Source organism: Epinephelus moara, chromosome 11, assembly GCF_006386435.1.
Source record: "Epinephelus moara isolate mb chromosome 11, YSFRI_EMoa_1.0, whole genome shotgun sequence".
Taxonomy (NCBI): Eukaryota; Metazoa; Chordata; class Actinopteri; order Perciformes; family Serranidae; genus Epinephelus; species Epinephelus moara.
Genome location: NC_065516.1, coordinates 11,849,862 through 11,871,833, shown reverse-complemented (window position 1 = coordinate 11,871,833; position 21,972 = coordinate 11,849,862). Strand labels below are relative to the sequence as shown.

Sequence of the window (21,972 nt, the reverse complement as noted above, 5' to 3'; positions counted from 1 at the left end):
TGCTTCCTCTTGAAGATTATTTTCCGCCCTATTTGTCCACTCTCCAACTCCCTGCTATCAGTTTCTTTGCCTCTTTGACCAAAGCTTTTTTTTCTCCTTTCACCACACTAACGAGGATCAACACGTTGGAAGTGATTTTCTTTCACTTGCTTCACCATCTGCCATCGTGAGAAGCTCCGAAAGCTTTAGCTCCAGCTGCACTTTTTCGGGCGACAGCTTTGTTTGTTTACAGCAATTAAACCGAAGTTTAAATAGGATTTGATAATAATGATTTATTGATTGTTCTAAATGCTACGAGTAGCACTCTTATCACATGAGTAATGAAATATTAGTTACTCCTTTTAGTCCATGGCTGAGGCAATCTTTTTTTTTTTAACAGAACAAGTCTCTGCTGGATCCAGAAATTAAATTGGTGATGGTATCAGGCTGGCAGTGCTGAGCTGCTGCACAGAAATTGGAAATAAAAGGCGTTTTTGTACATTTCTTGGATGTATAGTTTCCTCTATATCACAGTATATAACTTATTAATTATCCTCAGATTCTCTCCAGACTTCAAATCTTTTCATGCTGCACATTTGAGCTTTAGTTTCCTTGTGTAGAAAGTTGTTTCCTTTAGAGATATACTGTACGCTGCACTTTCCATTGCTGCAGAAATGAATGGAATATTGAATAGCGTTCCCTTTAAGACGTTTGATACAGCACAATAAAAGTTTCTCGGTGGCCCTCGACTGGGAGCCAAGTTTCCTCGGTAATCTCTAATGAGGAGCCTGTTGTGAAAAATTTTACAGGTCTTTCGTGCCAGAAGGAAAAAGGCAATTTTTATTAAACACCTCTTACCTTACTGCACTGCAGCAGCGTTTTGTCAAATCCAAAAACTGAACTGTTGCCAAGTATTACTGCGACGTTGGGATGAGGCAATTTTATTCACACTTCTGTGACAGAGTGAGCACTTACAAGCACCTTTTTGACTAACAATGTTTCACTCTTATTCTCAGTTTTCTCATTTACATCCCCTCTGTCTGTCTTCATGTGTGTCTTCTCTGTGTTGTTCCAGGACGGAGTTTGGCCTCCCTGAGTCGGAGGCGTGTTTCCTGCAAGGCGCTGGGCAGAGGAGACTGCGAGGGCTGGCTGTGGAGAAAGAGAGATGCAAAGGGTTACTTTTCTCAGAAATGGAAGAAGTACTGGTTTGTTTTGAAGGATAACTGCTTGTACTGGTACATCAATGAGGAGGTAAGTCTGATTTCATATTTGTCCTCTCCTTTTCCAACCTCTTTTTATTGATGCTACAATACAAGTGTCAGTTTTCCAAAAAGTGTAACATATTTCATTTTGTTGAAGAAGCTTCTGAAACAAAGAGGAAGTGATGAAATTTGTCATAATCTGTGCCTGCTGTCAGTTAATAGCAGCAATGCAAGTTTTTGAAACATTTATATTGGTGCTCTGTGACAAAGGGAGAGAACATGGTGCAGAAGTTACCCTGAAGCTTTATGCCAGGATATCACAGCTACAGGAACAGTTTGCCCCAGAGAAGCACTTTGGCAAGCAAAAGAGATTTCAGACTAATTTCAAATTAAATTTGTATAAAGTCTAAGTTTGCTGAAGTCTTAAAAATGTTTCAAAGTCAAACTTAGCCATATAGCAGCAAGGGTTCATCGTCTAGGGATCATTTTAGTCGAAACTAAAATATAGTGCCCCAGGAATGAGTCCTAAAATCCGGAAATGAGTTTGTATTTTAGCACCCCCGGTTCCCTCGTCTTGAAGTCAACTTTTTTTAATGGGTTTATGGTTAGATGCCTGAAATAAAGTCTGTGATTAACACTAGCTTGAGAGACTTTCATGTTCTTTTCTACGACTAAAAATATGTTGGTAAATAAGCCACTCGTGAATTCTGAAGCTTTTTTGTGCTTTAAAAAAGGCAGTTGTGAACAAGTGGCTTAATGAGACAAGTGGCTTAATGAGACTACAGAATGTCATCATAGGGAACACACCTTAACAGTCTCGCATCATAAAGATCTCGATCTGACTAGCAGATGCATTTTTTTTTCTTTTTAATTGGTGCGAGGGCTAGTACACGAAACAGGGATAGTGACAAACAATACATATATAGGAGTAGACAGAAATGTGAGAACATACAAAATAAGACAAAACAAACAAACAGTATTTTTTTTGTATCATAAATGTTTGTTTGCCACATAAGTTATTTTCTGCAGTAATCCAAAATCCATTGGAAAAATCCCATTGGTTTGTGGATGAGGGAACAAGGGCAGCTTGCGTCGGGCTTAAAAAAAAACATCATCCCTGGAGCACTCTATGTCGCAGCAACTATTAACTACAGGGAACTTTTATTTTGTGTTGATTTTGGCAAGCCTTGTGGACAGAAGTGGTAGTGTTCCCATGAGCACCACCGCCTCGCGTCGTAAAGATCTCGATCTGACTAGCAGATGCATTTTTTTTTTCTTTTTAATTGGTGTGAGGGCTAGTACACGAAACAGGGATAGTGACAAACAATATATATATAGGTGTAGACAGAAATGTGAGAACATACAAAATAAGACAAAACAAACAAACAATAATTTTTTTAGAAAAGAAAGTAAAAACAAATAATACAACACAGGCCCGGAGTGGCTAATCGGGAGGACCGGGACAATGAGTGAGCCGGTCTGATGTTTGGGTATCACGTATGCTGCTACCGCAGTCCCTGGGCCGCCCCCACTGGCAGCTCTTTTTTTTGCAGACGAACACTGACGTGTGTGTGCATGGGGGGCGCTCAGATGTAGCGTCTTTTGCACGTACAAACCCATTACTTTCAATGTAGACGCACATCATGCGCGCCCAGAACCCAAAGCGATGCCGTAGCGACGCGCATTCGGTGCAACGCGCTTGTTTATTCGTCACAGCTCCACGGACTTGCTTCTCCCTCCGGTGTTGTGTCAGATCCCGGTTCCCCCTCGGGCTGTGTCTCTCCTACTCTTTCCCATGGAGTTCTGTCCCGTTTGAAAGGCGAAGGAAGCCCGTATGTGGAAAGACTGCGCCTCTGAGATGTAGAATGTGTATTATAGAAGAGAAACACACATTTCAGGACAGACATGACTTGTTTGTAACTATACCTTAACATGCACTTGATGGCTGCTTCGCATAACCTGCATCTCTTTGGAGCGTCGCACGTCCTCAGACATTGATGCTACACGTCTGCAAGATGCAAGATTTAGGGGCCTTACATACCATCTATCCACAATGGTGTGGATAGAAGTAACAACATAGTAACCTCCTGAAGTGTCGCCATGTTTGTTGTTTATGTCATGCAAACCCTGAAGTTCTATATGGTCTGAGATTTCTGGTGCCTCCAGTAACACTTAAAGTATATGGGCAAATACACATGTAAACAGTTTTGTTCATGACGCAGCCAGTTGTCTACACGAACGCATGGTTAAAAAGTAATTATATCTCTGGCCTTGTACCTCCTGTAGCACGAACACAAAATAAGTGCTATCTATGGTGTCTCCACCCTCACACATGTAAACAAATGGACATGCAGGCTCACACCCAGACGTAGAGCCCTCTGCTGTTTACCATAATGGCCGTTCCAGACGGCTACTTCTTGGTCAGACTCCGGAACAAGTCTTGAAATGTCAAAATGATGTTTATTTGGACAGTGGTAGGAGACAAATGCACATTGTTCTGAGTGAGTCCTCTGTTTCCTGAATCTCTACAACGAGTGCAAAATTAGCACGACTCACAGAGTCACAACAGCCACATTTATGGGGAGATACGCCAGATTGAAATGAACCAGAATTTTCCTGTAACATTTTTCCTTTAGCCTTCTCTATTCCTATCAGCTTATTATTTATCTTTCTCTTCATATGTTTGATCTCTCCTGCGGCTCAGGATGAGAAGGCAGAGGGTTTCGTCAGTCTTCCAGAGTTTAAGATCGACCGGGCCAGTGAATGTCGCAAGAAGTAGTAAGTGCACTATGAAAACATTCTGTTGCATATTCATGTGTTTATACTCCACATGCAGTTCACATGCTCTTATGTATAAATGTTTGCCTGCAAAAATAACTCCCTCTGTTTCCCCCCATGGCTCTCTAGTGCTTTCAAAGCGTGTCACCCCAAGGTCAAGAGTTTCTACTTCGCAGCAGATGGAGTGGATGACATGAACAGGTAAAGCAGCATGTGCTAAACATGGATGAAGGTTATGCAGAAGGGCAAACTCCCTGCAGGGTGGCAAGAGTGCAGCTTCCTGTTTACTATCCCCAAAGCGCAAGACAAATATGTTTTTCATTTGATGTCAGAAGAAAGGCCTGTTTTTATTCAGGCAGTGGTGGGTATGAAAAACATCATTTGCAAGATATATTTCCATAGAGGCTTCAGTTTCGACCTGTGCAGAGGCTCTCCAGACTCTGCTGTCATTTACATAATGATCTCTTCACTTCAGACAGGATTTTAATAAAACATCCTAAATAGATAGTTTCACTTGTTTCCAATCAGTTTCAAAGTGAAAATAATTCAGGATTTTACAAAAGAATCCTGCAAAAGGTTAATTTATAGGGGAGTATAAACAAAACAGGTGAGCACTAGCCCACTGGAGGATTATTTTTTACTTTTTGAGAGAGAAATAATCTCTAAGACCTTCCTAAATTACTTATTAAGGAACATTTGGGGAAATCTTTCTTGCTGAGGGTTGGATAAGAAGATGCAGCCAGTTAGCTTAGCTTAGCTTAGCATAAAGACTGGAAGCAGGGGGAAACAGCTAGCCTGGCTGTAAAACCACATTTTTTTATTTTATACTTTGGAACCAAATAAGTCGTGTTATAATTTTTTCCGTTTGTGGAAGGTGAACAAGAAGAACCAGGTTACTTTAAAAAACTGTCTTTTCATCACTAGCAGTGGTGGTAGCCACAGGTGGTTTAGCTAATGCTAACATTACATCAACAGGGTCTTCATTGCTGCTATGACAACACCAAGCAGCAACAAAGTGCAGCTTGCCACCAGGAGATGTGTTTATTATTATTCTTTGTAACACAGGTCAACATGTCAAAGGAGTCACAGGATTCTGTTTACAGATTTGTTGCAGGTATTCTCTGGCTGAAATTTGGCGCTAACAGCACCGACATTAAGTTTGACTGCACATTGGTGCAAAACAAAACAGCCGACGCTCGGACCACAGGACGCACTTTACCGCTGCTTGGTGTGTTTTTCGGCATAACGATAGCCTGCTGCTTCCAGCCTGCATTTAGTGACGTAGGATTTGACTTAAGAAGCTCTGTTTTGTCATCCTCTAATATGTTTGTTTTCTCTTTGTGTTGCTCTTTTGAGCCAGGCCAACATTATTGTCATGTAACATTACTAGACTAGCTGCAGGCAGGTGAGAACGGGAACAGGTGAGCGTCATGCAGTGCCCCCAGTGCCCACTGGGTAATTTGATTTAAATTTCTTTATTATCAGAAAAAAATCTGAAATTTGCCCTGAATCCCAGGACTTCAACTTTTTCACATAAATATACCTAAATACAAAAAAAGAAAACAACATTTAACCGAGCAACAAAACTGTAATACAAACTCTACAAATCACATCACACATTATCAAAAGGGAATGCAATGCAACAAATTTATTATTCATATAACATACAGTGTCTGACCAGGTATACTGAGGCTACTTCTGATTTATTAGATTGACAGACTGAGGAACAAAAGAGTTCCTCAGAATGTTCAAAGCCTGTGGGACTCTATATGTTCTGTGATGGCAGAAGCTGACCTTCTTTAGATAAAGTGTGAAAGGGATTGGTTGTGTTTGGTTTTATTTCCATTCAGAGACAACATTTCTTTTAGTGTATGCAGCTTGAAAACTTGACTGAAGCATTTGACCCAGTCTTGGATGAGATACGTAGCGGTTTGTATAGTTGAGCCTCAAGCTGAAGAGAGACAACTGTACCATGAACTGACTCTGTGCTGCAGTCTGTATTATAGATTGGAAAAACAATATCAGGATCTGTTTGTTTACTCCAAATGACCTCAGTCTCCTAAGACAGTATATGTGTTATACCGTCCTAGAGATATAATCTATATGTGCACTCCAGGATAAAGAAGTGTCCACATAGATGGCCAAATGTTTATAGATGGAAACTCGTTCAATCAGGGTGTTATGGACAGTAACTGTCGGAGGATACGATTTCGCTGGAAGACCAAAAATAGTGCAGGTCATGTCGGGCCATCAGGAATCGCCGGAAGAACCTGATACGGACAGGGCAGATATGGCATCTTGTGAAAAGTGCCAGTGTGCAAGGGAAAGTAACAGTACACCATACAGGAAAATGTAGAATGGCCCATTTGTACCTCTGCATATATGAAAAAAGTTGCATGAAGCCCTTTGTGGCTCCAGAGGGAGCTGCATGAAGTCTGATAAATTGCCTCAAGTGATGTCAGTGTCGGTTAGAGCTCAAGACTTAGGTTTGAAAATAAGAATATCTGGGGGTGGGGAGTTAGAAAGAAGTGAGGTTACCAGACCTCTGCAGCTCCTCATCTTTGCTTGAGGCTAGCGGCTAGAGGCTACTAACATAACACACACAAATCTTTGACCCAGCTCATGGCGGTGTCATTGCACTGTGGGTAATGTAGGCACCAGGTTTAGACAAGAAAGAAGAATGCCTGGAATAAAAAATACAACATCTGGTTCTGCTGAATCAAGTTTTATACTTTTGTATGCCTTCTTACCGGCAAAAGCTATGGCTGGAGGCATTATCCATCCGTCCAGTTCTTGTGAATGTGATATCTCAAGAATGCTTTGAGGGAATTTCACTGAATTTGGCACAAACGTCCACTTGGACTCAGTGATGAACTGATTCGATTTTGGTCATCAGATGTCAGTGTAACCTCACAAAACATGCTATGACTATAACTCAAGGATTTATATATAATCATGACAACATTTCACACAATATTTCTGCAAAACACTTTACTGGCCATTACTCAGTCATGACTCAGTCATGACTTCATGACAACAGAAGGGGAGACATTTGGTCAGATACTGAATTGGTGACACTAACCTTGGGTTTCCACCTTGAAATTGGGCTGATTGAATAGATCTTTTGTGCTGCTGAGGGAAAATGTGTGTAAAGCATCCATGTTGTCACAGACATGGATGTAAAGTCTAAGTGCAACTTGACTGGTGCGTGGAGGCATACAACAGCAAGGTGGTAACTTTGGTTAAAAAACATTTATTAGCATTTTGAAATGGAGTACTCTTTGATCTAAAATATTTCATTGTGAATGCATTTGGTTGTTCACAGTGGTGATGTCCATTTCTTGTGGGTTGTCCTAAAGTGATAGTTCACCCGTCCTCCTAATATAATGGAGCTAGATGGCACTCAGCTTGTTGTGCTCAAAACACCTAAAAAATACATTTGAAAAACTCAACAGCAATGTCTATTTACAGTAATCATGACCAGTGACTCAAGATAATCCACAGACCTTTGTTGTGAGGAATTTCATGTAGGAACTATTTTTTGCTATTGAACTACACCCACCAAACAAATCACTGCGGAGAAGGAGGCGTGCATCTAGTCATGGACGAGAGGCTCGTGCTTGTTCCAGCACAAAATGTAAACATGAATGCCGTCTTCCTCAGCTGAGCTGTAACGTTAGCTAGCTCAGCGGTGCTAGGTGGGCTAGAAGTGGATTCTCGCTTCTTCCCTTGATACAGTTTTTCAAATGTGTTTTTTTCTGGTGCTTTGAGCACCACAGGCTGAGTGCAAACAAGTCCCATTATATTCAAAAGAAGGCAGACATCTCCACACTTGACACCTCACACCAAAACAGTCTAGATTGAAACATAACACTAAAGGTTGGAGGAAAATATGTGTTTTTGATTTTGGGGATGAACGTTCACTTTAATATGTTTCTCTGTTAATACATTCAGTTGTGCTCATTGTTGATGGGCACTTTCTGAGGGTGCTAAGAAGCCTTTTGTGGTTAATTTGTCTCAGTATGTATTCCTCCTCCTTCTAACCCTTCTTTTATTATCAGTTATGTGATAAATCCATAAATCTGAACCTGAACCCTTCTGTTAGATGGCTGAGTCGTCTCAACCAGGCCGCCGTGGGCTACGCCGAGCGAGAGAGGATACGCCAGGAGCAGGGTGAGGGTTCATTACGGTGTCTTAAAGACATATAGTGTGCATATGGTACAGTATTTGTAGAACATTTTATGATATTTTTTATAATATTCCTACATAGATTTGGATGGAAGTATATTGATGCTGTTTCTGACTGTGTGTGTGTGGGTTTCCTGCAGATTACTGGAGTGAGAGTGAACATGAGGATGACACCACCTCCAGCCCCAAACAGGACAGTCCCCCACCTCCATACGATACCTACCCACGGCCTCCATCAGTGAGTCACGCACACACACTCATATAAAGTTCATGCTGTACTTGAAGGCGAAACTTAAGCTCGGTGCTCCTGCGCAATCCATTGTAACAGTTAAAGTTATTGCCAATTTAGCCTACAGGGAGTGGTGGGGCTAAATTTGGTATAATTGATGCTATAATTGCTTTGTTCTACTTTAGATGACTTGTATTTTTCAGCGTAGGATTAAATGAAAAGCTAAAACAACAGCACTTTATTACAACAGCTCTTTAGTTTAAATAATCAGAGTCACCAGACAAGGCAAGATAATGATATTTAAAAATCTTTGTAATAAGAAGTCTTTAGTGTTTGCCTTTTTTCTACAGACACACATTTCCACTCATGTCCAAACACTCATTACTTCTCTTTTGTCTCTGTCTCTCCCTCACACACTTGTTCAGTCATTACCCCGCCTCCTTGCCAGATGAAATCCTTTTTTCAAGTATCTCATTACAGTTGAATGAGACCCGGTGATCAATTGACGTCTGCCACATCTTCACTTTTTCCTCTCTGCCTGTCAGATGAGTGCCTACTTGGAAGGCCGGACCACTCGACTGTCTTCCACAGAGACGTCTCGATCACGCTCCTCTCAGGAGGACTTCCTCTGTGGCGAGCCCCCAGCGGTGGCTGCAGAGCCGCAGTACCATCCCGGTCCTTTAGGTGGAGGCAACACACACAGTGGGAGGAAACCAGGAGGCAGCAGCAGCAGCGACGTGCAGTACAGATGTGATCCTGTAGAGGTGTGTGTCAGTCCATCCCGATGCTAGGTATTTCAGCAACTAAAGGCCAGCTGGTTGCACAAAACACCTTAACACCCTAAAGTCCGAGTTAAGGTTTCCCTCAATAAAATCAGTTGCACAAAAGACCCTTAAGCCTTCTCCTTAATGTTTTAATATGTTCACTTAAGTATTTAAGGTTTTCTCCAAGCAGCAACCTGCTAGAGAGCCAACACAGAAGTGCTAAAAAAAATTGCAGTTCCTCATATGGCCACTTGAGGCTGGCTCCAAAAGCGAATCACTCCCCATAGACACACATGTTACAATGCTCAACTTTACAGCTGAAATAAACATCTCTACAGTCTGGTACAAAAAAAACAGTTTCGGTCTCTACAGCTTTTTCCCTGTTTATGACGACTGTACGAGGGATGAATTTTGATATAACTCACCTGTTTACATTTTATTAAAGCTTGATATTATGTGTAATCAAGGCTGTGGCTGCTTTGGGTGACAGGTGGGTGCTGTCCGTTGACAAGTCGCTACCATGGCAACACGTTGGTTAGGTGACGTAACTACGACCTTACCCCAGATCAAGCCCCCAGGAACAGCGACAGGCTTTAAAGCCAATTACACATAGTGGCCAAACATGGAATTACAACTTTGGGGTCCATCACATGATGCACTGGGGCCCAAAAATACTTTTTCCATAGACTTACATTGTGAAAGCCATGTCTTTAAATCAGTGGATACGTTTTTGAGCATCACAAACCCTGGCAAAATAACTTGTTTCCCTATCTGGAGTCTAGAGGAGCTACATAGTTGAATCATTTTACTCCCATTCAAGTTAGTAGAGGGCTAAACTGGAAGTTAGGCGCTCGGCAAGCAGAAGTCTCTGGTTCACCAGGCATTGCAGGAGAGCTGGGTAATTTCATACTGTGGAAATTGGGCTTTTTTGGCTTCATGAGCTGCTGAGCAATTTTCATAGGAATTAATGGGAGCACCCCCTTTAACGCTGCATTCAGTTCTCGATATATCCATGCCCCAGATTCATAGAGTATAGGTGTAGCCTTCGCTGTCGCTATTTCAGTGTGTTTTCAGTTCATGAAAGTTAACTAACATTTTGGTCGCATAAAAAGTCTTCATCAGGGTTTGGTTGTACTAAAAGACCCTCAAAGGAGTCTGATGTTTATTTTTCTATTAAGTATATTTTGTTTTAATTAGCATAAACATTAACACTACCACAGTTAACAATAGCTGTCAATGCGTTACTAACCAAGCTAGTAGCTAGCGTTAGGGTTAGCTCCACATTCTTGTCCAAATATGGTCACCTCTGGCTCCAAAAATCCAAGATTGCAAAGGCCAAAATGCGCAAGGCTTCAATATGGGAATCCATAAACAAATGAGGGATATTACCCATTTTATAGACTATGTTTTTTTCCTGATCTTGGTCTTATACTTAAGGAATCTCTTCAAGTTAGTTTAACTGTTACACAAAAGACCTTAGTAACCAAAGTGGGGAAAAAACATAAGGTACCTCTGACTCTTTCCATCTGACTATCTTAACCACAATGTGGTGATTATGGTGATTAATTCAAGATACTGAACACATCCAGAGAGGAGATGCACTTCACGATTGGCAACTGATTTTATACTATAGATTTGACTTCCCACATTTGTTGTTTAATTTTTTACTTTCTACTTTTTTCAGGATGTGCTTTTTTTATTGTATTCCTCCAGAAATATAATCTTTTCCTCCTCTGACCAGTTTGGTTTTTACATCTGCCATATTTTTACTATCTAAAGGCCATCTTTGTGAGATGATAAAAGGTAACGCGAGTGCAAGCAAACAGTCTCCATGGAAACTGTAGAATTTTGTTGCTGTAAAAACTCTTTCAATGCAGTAAAGCCCTTAATATTTTTCCATTACTGAGGAAACCTTTAAAAGGATTCTGTGCAACACACTTGGGTAAATCCCTCAGCTAAGGAGATGTTAAGCCTTAAATGTCATACTTAAGGAGACAACTAAAGGTGTGTTGTGTAAGCCACTCTATCATCATTGCTGTGAATATTCATGGTCCACAGACAATTAATAGTAGAATTTTGTGCGCCCTCATGCCACCTTACCCCCCACCCCTCTTTATTTTGCACTCTGTTAGTTTTCAGGCTGAAATGTCAAACTTGCACACGTCATGTCACAATGTAATTGGCACACAATTAGCTGATTACATCCATCCTACCAGTAGGGACTCTGGATTTAATTACCTTAGAAATTATTATAATGGCTTTTGTTCCAGACAAAATGTACATTTCTAAGCCCCGCTGCTATCAAGGCTCTGAGGGTGAAGTCTCAGTATGCTGTTTGCACATCCAGCACATTTGTAGTGTTGAGCATGATAAATCTTTCATTTATTCATGATTCTTTAAATTCACCAAATCCAGCAGTTTGGGAAATTAGTTTTTTGAAATTCATACAAATTATACAAAAATATGCAGTTTAAAGTTACCAGGCTCTTAACTTTAACTTGTTTTTTCACGGGAAGTGAAGTGGAGCAGCCATATCAGAATCAAATGAGCTGTTGTGAATAAAATATGAGTGCTCTTCCTCTGGATTCTTTTTTTTTTTTTTTTTTAAGATATTTTGGGGGGCATTTTTTAGCCTTTATTTGATAGGAAGGACAAGTGTGAGGGGGGGGTGAGAGAGGGGGAGTGACATGCAGCGGGGGGCCACAGGCTGGGGTCGAGCCCGGGCCACTGCGGCAACAGCCTTGTACATGGGGCGCCTGCTCTACCACTAAGCCACCGACGCCCCCCTCTGGATTCTTTATTGGGATCTCCATTAGTTACTCTTCCTGGGTCTATATTCAAATAACATAAATACAGCCAACAATGTTTGCATTTAAACTACATACAGTGAACAATAATGTTATTATTGGATAATGCGAGTTACCATGATTAACAGGGGACACGTGGATGATATTGCTCTTGCGAAAAATACTTGACGTTCTGTCTTTGTTCTTTTTTGTAGTACCGATCCAGTCCCGCAGGGGGCAGCAGTGAGACAGGGTCTCCTGGCCGCTCTTCCTCATCTCAGAGACGTTCGTGGCAGGACCTTATTGAGACACCGTTGACTGAAGCTGGACTGCACTACCTACAAACTGGGCCATTAGGTAACACACAAACAACCAGTTAGTTTAACGCTTTATAATTTTTATGCCGCATAAAAATTGAGTTACTTCCATTCTCATGTATATGATACCTCAAAAAGGCCTTACGAGATTTTATTCAGATTTGATACAAACATCCACTTTGAGTCAAGGATGAACTGTTCAACCTCACAAAAGATAACTGGCCATACCTCAAAAATTCATATGCTAATTATGACAACATTTCACACAAATGTCTAATAGCATTGAATGATGAAGTGATGACATTTTATATCCACAAGGTCAAAGGTTGTAGTTTTATTTTATTTACTTATTTTTATAAATCGCTTGAATACTATTATAGGGTCACAGAGCCCCACTTTGGGCTTCTCATGAGTTCTTTTACATTCAGGTCACAGAATTAAAGCTAATTAATACCGTGTGATATTTAAAGGGGACCTACTATGCTCATTTTCTTTTTCATACTTGTATTTTGGGTTTCTTCTAGAATATGTTTGCATGCCTTAATGTTCAAAAACACTTTATTATCCTCATACTGTCTTTGCTGGAACACCTTGGGCTCTAGTTTTGCAGACCGGGCGAGGTGGAGGCACAGCGCACCTGCGCTTCGCCAACTGGGTGTGGCCAGGCGGATTTTGCAAGTTTGGCACACCGTGTGCCTGGCGCAGCTACTCCTCTTTCCCACCTCCGTCCCTCCTACCTGCGCAAGTCGGAAAGAGGGAGGAGAGAAGGCGTGGAGTGGGTTTTACACACAGCACACCAATCAAATGAGCCCCTCTCCTCGCCCTTAAATGCGAATGCAAATGTGTGAATGAGAGTTTACTCAATTCGCCATGGCAGAAGAGAGCAGCAGCATTAGACGGCCAAACTTCTCCCAGGAGGAAACTGATGTTTTGGTCTGGGAGGTCCAAGCTCGCAGTGTCCGAATATACGGAACTGCAAGCAGACCTCCATGGGCTGATGATGCAAAGGTAGCCTGGGAGGAGGTCACCACAATTGTAAATCAATGTTGCGTTTCTCTCGTGCGCGCGCGCTCTCTCTTTCTCTCTCGCAGTCTCACTCTGTTTCTTTTCTTTTGACTTTTCTAAGATGACAGATGCTGAATATATACTCCCTATCTGATGCTGTGGCTGTTTGTGGTTGGCTGAGAGGGATGTGAACTCATTAGTTTGCAGCTGTGTTAATCAAATCAGGTTGGGTTTCCATTACGCGTGCCAAACGTGCCAAACGGTGCCAATCCCCTTTGATCTGACATCAGATGTGACGGGACAGTCGATATAGAGATACATTTATGTGCTGATTGCAGATAGTTGCATTGAATAGTGTTTTTTTGGGTATTTATTGCATTGTTAATGTGCCTGATATTCTGGAAACCTGCCTGTGAGGTTTTGGTGACTGTCCGCCGGTCAGCCAAACTTCCGCTACACCGGGTGCGCTCCCCCTGCGTTGACAGTAGACGTGGTTTCAGTTGGCGAATTTTTAGCGCACCTTCGGCGAAGCCTTTTGGCACGAAACTGTCACTGCACCAAGCTGGATCTGTCGACACCTCCCCCTGCTGCGCCGCCGCACCCATCTCAGCGCACCTCGGTCTGCCAAACTACCAAACTGAGCGCGCCTCGGGTTGCGCTGCTCGAAACTAGCTCTGCGCGGGATTCGCCACCCTGTGCTGCGCCGGGAAACTAGAGCCCCTTCTGTCTTAGGACGCTCCATTTTAGCACCTGTCTCTTTAAGTCCCCCTCCCGCAAAAGCCCAGTCTGCTCTGACTGGTCAGTGTTTTCTGGTCTTCCACATCTTGGCATCTCTGCACTGCCATTGCAGCTGGGGGAATGACTGTAACTGTCAGAGTATAGTGACACTTACTCCTGTGGAAAATCACCAATAAAAGCGTCCAATCCCAACAGGACATGTTCCAGCAGAATATGAAATTAAAGAGAAACTGACAACAACAGTAACCAAGATTACATGTTTCCCTGATGTTAGCATGTAGCTACATGTAGCAATGTCCTTGCAGCAGGGGAATGACTGTAACAGAATATAGCCGCACTTCCTACAGCAAAAAATCACCAATCAAAGCTTCTAAACCAAAATCTTACACAATCTAACATGTTCCAGCAGGAATATTATCTGAAATCAGGGAGAAATGAACAGCATTGCCAACTCAGAACAGAGGATTCCCTGATGTTAGCATGTAACTACATGCAGTTACATGCCAAACATTTGAAGTGCTGTGCCTGAAGCAGAAGACCTTATTAAGAAATCTGTCATAATGTGACATCAGCTTGTCTTGAAAGTAGGAAAAATGTTGTAAAACCGTATTCAGAACAGGGAGGTTTTTGCTCACATTAATTACTTTTACATACGTTTACCTCATTACTGAAACTTTGGTCACATTTAATATGAACACATGACAGTAGTCGGGTTTCCATCCACCTATTTTTATTCGCATTTTCAACAATTGCGAAAAAAAACTTGAATGGAAACGCCAGAAATTCGAAAAAAGGCCGAAATATCGCAAAAAAGTTTTTACGCTTGGAGGGGGTGGAAAAGTCAGCGTATCGATATTAGGAAAATGCGACTTTTGGCAATGGAAACAGATTTAGCGAATAAACAATGACGTAGGCTACCGAATCCTACTTCTACTTCACACACACACCTGTGTGAACTTAGAGAGAGGTAATTACTCCAGTGTCAGGTGAGTGTAGGCTATTTCACAACTTACCTGAATAGACTGGATGTGTTGAATACCGCTGCATCATGTGCGCTGCCTGGTGTACCAACACAGACATCACGGCATTATGTAGGCTACGCTGACAACGCTGATATGAGTGTGATGAGAGCTCTCGCAATAGCCAAGAAGTTCCCAAGGAATCTCTCCATCTCGTCGTAGTCATGGATGTGCCGGTAATTGTTTATATCAGTTGTGGACATGAGACGATCTCAATGACGTCATCTCACGGCGCCCTCTTCTTCTACGGGTGTTCTTTTGCATTTTATTTTTCATGAGAAACGCCACCTTCTGCTCGACCTGTTGACTCCCAATACTCGCAAAACAATAATGAATGGAAACGTGCATAAATTCGCATTTTCTTTTGCGCATTTTCACAAAATTTGCTTAAAATTTGCGATACATTTGGATGGAAACCCAGCTATTGTGACTAAAGACAGAAAATAAGGAAAAGCATAATAAGTCACCTTTAACAACTCCTGCCACTTATCTGAAGGTGTTTCCAGAATCCTTAAAGACTCTCTCTCCACTGCATGATAATAAATGTTTTTTAAGTAATATCTCAAGTTGCCATGTTTCTAAGGGGGCTAAAGGTAACATAGCAAGCTACACATATTAATAAGACATGGAAATTTGACACGGACTGATGTATTGTGCAAACTTGTTGTACATTTGCAGTATGTGTGATTGATAGTCTTCCTCCAAATAGCACATCACTCCATAGAGAATTAACTGACACAGAAAAAGAGTTAAGTTTTAAAACATTGTGTTAGTACTTTTAATGCAGAAAATATTTGTTTTTTTCTTTCAAATTTAATTTGACTATAAACCCAACAAGATCTTATTTTCAAGGAGATCCTCAGGCACTTAATTATATAAAAATGATTAAATAAATAATAAAGATGATAAATCAAGCAATCCAAACCATTAAAAAAAATCATCAACAAGAATACACATAAGAGCTCACCCTCCCACAGCACACACACGCGCACACACACACACACACACACACACACACACACACACACACACACATTACATCTCTGTCAAAAGTATAATTTGCACAAAATTAACAAGAAATAAAACAAACAGATGTTGCCAGATTGTCAGTAAACAAGTAGCTGGAGAGGTTTAAATTGGATATTATATATCTTTAATTATTGCTCCATGTTTACTTGTTGTTTTATTTTTAATTGTTTTGTTTGTGTCTATGTTTTATATGTGAACTTTATGTTATTTTACAAATGAGTGATACAATCAGTAGTTGATTATTTTAATTGAAGAAAACAAAGAAAATGTGAACTGTATTTTCTTGTCTTCACGTTACAGAGGACGCCGTCTTCGCTGAGCCCGGTCCGGGCAGTGGGACTATGATGGCCGGTGCAGTTTACACTCTCCCTGCACAGAGGAATGTCCCGTTGCCCATGGCGATGCAGAGGCTGATTCCTATGGCAACCCAGGGAGGGAAACCCCGCAGCTTCACACTGCCACGAGACAGCAACCTACACACACTCCTCGCGGCCCCTGCGAAAGAAGAACAGCAAACACACAACGGTGAGTTTAGTCAGGGACATACATGTACTGTGAAACACGTGGACACAAACAAGAGGAGGCAGTTAACACATGTAGCTCTGTGCTGAGTGATTGTGTGGGTGGACGTCAAGTAAGAGCAGAACAGGAAAAATGTGTCTCACATTGAGTGACAGCCACAAGAGACTGAAAAAAAAATTTTTTTTTTTTTTTTTTTTTTAAAGGTGGACGTCAGCACATGTGCCAGAAATAAAAAACGCTCTGAGGCAGACACATTTCCATTTAAATCATCATCAGTATCGAGTAGAGTAACACACACTCCAGTATTACACTGATCTAATGAGGCTAATGAGACAATGGTGCACTGGTTGCCAAGGTGAACCCAGCAGCATGCTGAAAGAAAAGTGCCAAACCAGAATAGTAAACAATGAAATATAATAACCATGTGAATTCTCATTTAGCCAGTCAAGCAGAGGAAATAAAAAGTGGAGAGGACATCCCTGAGGCTGGAGGGGAAGAGAGCACGACTTTATCATCATTAATAATACAAGTCATTACACTGTAAAGCAGAGGTGTTGAGGTGTGTGCTGCTGTCCTCCAGTGGTTACTCGGAGATATAACTCAATCTAATCAGATTTTTGACAGGTCTTTAGCCTTTAGCTTCACATCATGTGAATGGAGGAGTGGAGGAGGGTTTAAATCATCATTAAGTGACTGACTTACTGTCTCTCTCTCTAAAGGCGGCAGTGAGGGTGCATCCCTGGGCGACCTGTTTCGTGCTTGTGAGCAGGGTGGGGTATGTCCACTGGGTCGCGGGTCGGATACCAAAGGTCAGTCAGAGTGCAGGCAGTCCTTTCTCCGACGGGCCGCCGACCCTCAGCTCAATGACCGCCTGCACCGCCTCCGCATACTGACCTCCACACTGAAGGTATGATCACGCACAAAGACACGTGTTGTAAATATATGGGCATAAATGTGCACACACAAACACACAGGAACACACATACATGGATATCATGCACACTACAAAAAGCTGGTACAAGGTAAGAAATAAAAAACATTTTCAGGCCTTTTTTGAGGTGATTTTATTGATTTTTATTTCAAATTTGAAAGTTATAATCCTTAAGATTTCGGACCTGATTGATTTGGTGGCACCTGCTCCTGGTGGTATCAACAAGCGCGGTTTTAAAACTATTTTTCTTTTTAAACTACTAACAAACACTTGTTGAGCAGCGACTTTGCCAGAAATATAACATAAGAGCAACTGATGTGTGTGTTTACAGTGCAGCCAAACAAACAAAGTTGGGCAAAAATAACTGCAACTGTGATCTGCTGTTGCCCATGAGAATCTTAATCGAACAGCTCACTGTGGCTGCAATATTTAAAACATATCTGTGGTCAAAGAATGCTTAAAATGATCGTTATCTTGATTTGTAGAAGATTTATTGATGCATAAGTGCCGTCAATCTCTGTGACAAATACATTGGAATTTCTGTGAGTGCTTCACACAAAAACAAAAAAGCAGGCCTTGTTTAGCCAGTTGAAAAAGTTTAATGGCTGGCTGGCAACCAGGCCTCAGCTTTTGGTTGCCGAAACTTAAAATCTGGTTGCCATTTGTGGTCACCTTAAATTTTGAGTGAGATACTACAATTATGGTTCAGCTTAATAAAATAAAATGTGATGCCTCCACCTCATAATGATGTTGAGCTGCCCGCTCATGTTGCTCCAAGCTCCAGTGCTTGTCTAGTCCTGTGGTGCTATAGGATGTGCTACCTTCAACTGGTGGCTTGATGTGTCACTTATTGAAGCGTGTGCTGTACAAACAGTATAATTTCCCTCCAGCTCAAAGATGCTGAGATACTTTGCCTCCCAAATTTTCACAAATTCAATTCAGTCAGGAACACTTTGGTCAAAGAAAACTTAATTTCCATTAGCAATTTGATATTTGGTGGTATGGCTCTGTTCTGGGACCTCTCTGCCCTTCCACACGCATACGAGGAAAGCCTGAGGCAGAGAGAGCAACCCTCCCTGCCCTTCCATGTGCCTACATGGAAAGCCTAAGGCAGGGAGAGCAGCAGCAAAGACCCTCCAGGAATAGAACAGAGCAGCATCAATGACAGAAATGACATTGATACATCAGACACAACATGAAAAGGAGGAGCTGGGGTGGAGGCAGGTTGCAAAGCAACTTGCAGAGGAAGCAGCAACAGTAGGCAGGCCAGAGCAGTTTAAATAGGGCGCCCTGAATGAGATTCGCCAACTGGTTGCGTAGAAAGGAATCATGTAATCTATCAGCTGACTTCCTTCTATCAATCAGCTAGCCTGCCTCATCTAACGCTATGCACAGTTCTTTGTAATTTGTTCAGGTTCATCTGGTTCTTTTTCAATTAATTCAATTTGTTTGTGATTTTGATAGGCTGATTGAATTTTCCACCCCATGGTCAAACAACTTAGTTTGCTTCACCATTGTCTCTAAAACAGATGCCTGTGTGCACGCGGGTAAATGCACATGCAGCATTGTCTGCCAGTTCTGACTGTAACAGCAATATTTAAATATTTATTTAAGGGTTCACGTCTTTTTCATTTTTCTGTACCTGTTCTTTATACGTTAAAAATTGGTGGCAACCAAAGGCCAAGAATGGGTTGCCAAAATGTTTGCCAGTGGCAAGCTGGCACCTGTTACTGTGGAGCCATGGTTGAGTACCAACAGTAGGGAATGTTTGCTTTGCTTTAGCAGCAACACAATATGTGCTGATACGTCTGCAAGAGACTGAGCAGTAAACAGTGAAGCTGTTATCAATGAGAAAACATTACAAATGTAATGGATCACAGGCTGCATCATTTCCTGTCAGTCCCTTCTTCATGTGAAGGCACCCTGACTCTAGCGCATTAACTAACAATGAAAACTACCACCTAGAGAGGTAATTACTGAGTGTAAAATGATTAAATGGTTAAACAGGAGTCAATTTCATGAAAATCTTAAGGATTTTAACTTTAAATACACCTCATATCAAACTCATATTTGATATCACACTCTTCTGTTGCAATTCTTACAGAAGAAAATGATGCAATTCTCTCTGTTCTTTGTTCATAAGCCGTTCTGTTAGCCCTTCTATTGTCAAGTTTTTTTAATGCTTTAGTTTGTATGAGGTTGGCATTCTCTGACACAACTCACAGACAGAAATCTCGCCATTTTCTCATCCACATCCTCTATATTTTTTTTTCTTATCCAGCGTGAACTGAAAGAATTACCTTTGTCACAGTGTCTTTTTCTTTGGCCCACACTCACATATGATTGCACCTAACCACATTAAATGTGAGCAGGGTGAAATGGATAAAATGGGACTCCTTTTATTTTGCAGAGGGATACTTTCATGTGCATTTTTAGCTGTAATACACCATGATTTCCTGACCCTGAAGTACACACACATAAACACACACACACTGTCTCTGTCTTGTTAGTTTCAGTGCCGTCATCTGTCCCAGTCTGTCTCCTCGGTTTGGTTTGAGAGCTTTGTCAAGCAGCCATCTGTGGCTTTATGCTATATGAACAGTGGTTATGTTTCTGGGCTGGGTGCCTGTGAATGGCTCTTTTGCTGTGGCTGTTTTCTTTTTTTGTCTCTATAGTTTGTATCTTTGTTGCTTCCTCCGTGTACGTGGGCGGGGATGGTTGGCGAGGGCGCAGGGATCTTTGTCGCTTCAATAGCTTTTAGCGAGGGTCTCTGGCTTTGGCTGCACGTGTCTGCTGGTACAGGTTGGCTGGAGGAGCTTACATGTTTGTTCCCTGTCTGGCGTCTCTTAAAGGAATACACCAAGTCTTTGTGGGGGGAGTTGGGATGAAACATACTTGTGTCAAATATTAAAAGCAAAGTCATCCATGTGACCCTGGTAGACATTAACTGCTGTTTACAATCTATCAGGTTGTGTTTGTGTCCTCAGGCAGCAGCGACTTATCTGCAGTGGTTGCTGTGGAAACAACAAAGACATACACGCATATTTTCTTTGTATCTTTTATGTATTAAAATTGAACGGAAACAAGAAGCTACAGTCAAGATGACAAGTGGAGATGTGCACTCCAACTCTTTATAGATACAGCGATGCAGAGTGTCTCATGCAGCGAACAGTAATAACGACAGAGGAGGCTCTTATATGCTGTGTTTAATATTGTCATTATGGCTGGATAACTGTGCTCTAGATGTAGCATCAACAGTCATCATCACCATCATAACTGTCACATCTCTTATATCAATCTAATACACAGTATCTCAATTTTTTTTAAATTCTCAGTTCAGTGAGTGACCAGCTTTTTAAAGTAAGAAAACACATCTATTATTAACAAAAGGCTTTTGTTTTTTGTTTAATAAATGTAACATTGAAATATTAATGATTCAGTAATACAGCTAGGTTTACATTCAGATATTAATCCACTGAACGATGATTTTTAATTTAATCACAATGTCCCATAAACCTTTAATTTTCATGTAAATAAGGGAAGTTCTCCTCAGTGCAGTAGGAAATATTTCTTTTAAACATCATCCAATTTCAGAACATATTTTTGTAAGACATCCTTTTTAAAGTCCTTATGAATTATAATTTATTGATGCTCTACAGATGCGTTATAAGGCATTAATAAAGATTTCCCTGAACCCACAAATACTTAAAGGAAAACCTCACCCCCTAAATGACAATTTGTGTATCAGTTACTCTGTTACTTTTAATTCACAAAGAAAACTTTTTTTTATGCCTCCATGTGATCGAAGAATTGAAAAACGGAGAAAATTCTTCATGAATCATACGAGTCATTGGGGTCCACGTTTAACAACAGCAAAGATCTATCAAAACATTTGTTTACAAACTCTCATGAAACTTGTGCAGTATAATCCAGGGGCCTGTATCACGAAGCAGGATTTGTCTTAGCGAGGTAACTTCAGGGTTAACCCTGGGTTTTCGGTCTCACGAAGCCGGTTCAGTTCTTATCGGGGTAGATCACCATGGTAACTTACTCTGAACGGCTATCCTGCTCTGGAGCAGGGTAAGTTCAGGGTTGAATCTGATCCTATAAAACGCACCACCCACTGGCCAATCCGCTGTTCGGAAAAAAATGACTCCGCTGACAGAAATGCAGCCCAGTCATGACGGGAAATTTAATTCATTTGATTGATTTTGATTTGAAAGTTTATTTTGTTAATTCATTTGATTGATTTTGATTTGAAAGTTTATTTTGAACATTAAAAAAGAAAGGAAAGCAACAACAACAGACAATGAAAAGATTGTTCAAAAAGGAGTGGAAAGAAGTCGAAATTTCATCCCACCCCTTCATAAGAAAGAAACTGATCATTTGCGAACACTTAATAACACCATTAATTAGTGCCAACATTTTGTGTTGTTGGAGGAAATGATCCCTGTTAAAGATAATGGGCCTAATTGACAGCTTTGC

At 41.2% G+C, this 21,972-nt stretch overlaps 1 protein-coding gene across 1 annotated transcript in view; it reads left to right on the top strand.

Moving 5' to 3' along the window:
• The window catches only part of cnksr2a (connector enhancer of kinase suppressor of Ras 2a), a 67,132-nt gene that overhangs the window by 43,127 nt on the left and 2,033 nt on the right, over nt 1–21,972 (top strand). The window contains exons 15-23 of the mRNA XM_050057376.1: nt 1,055–1,230; nt 3,886–3,959; nt 4,089–4,160; nt 8,065–8,132; nt 8,288–8,385; nt 8,922–9,140; nt 12,142–12,283; nt 16,335–16,559; nt 17,276–17,463. Coding sequence (XP_049913333.1) covers nt 1,055–1,230; nt 3,886–3,959; nt 4,089–4,160; nt 8,065–8,132; nt 8,288–8,385; nt 8,922–9,140; nt 12,142–12,283; nt 16,335–16,559; nt 17,276–17,463 — 1,262 coding nt within the window. The remainder of the gene's footprint in view (nt 1–1,054; nt 1,231–3,885; nt 3,960–4,088; nt 4,161–8,064; nt 8,133–8,287; nt 8,386–8,921; nt 9,141–12,141; nt 12,284–16,334; nt 16,560–17,275; nt 17,464–21,972) is intronic.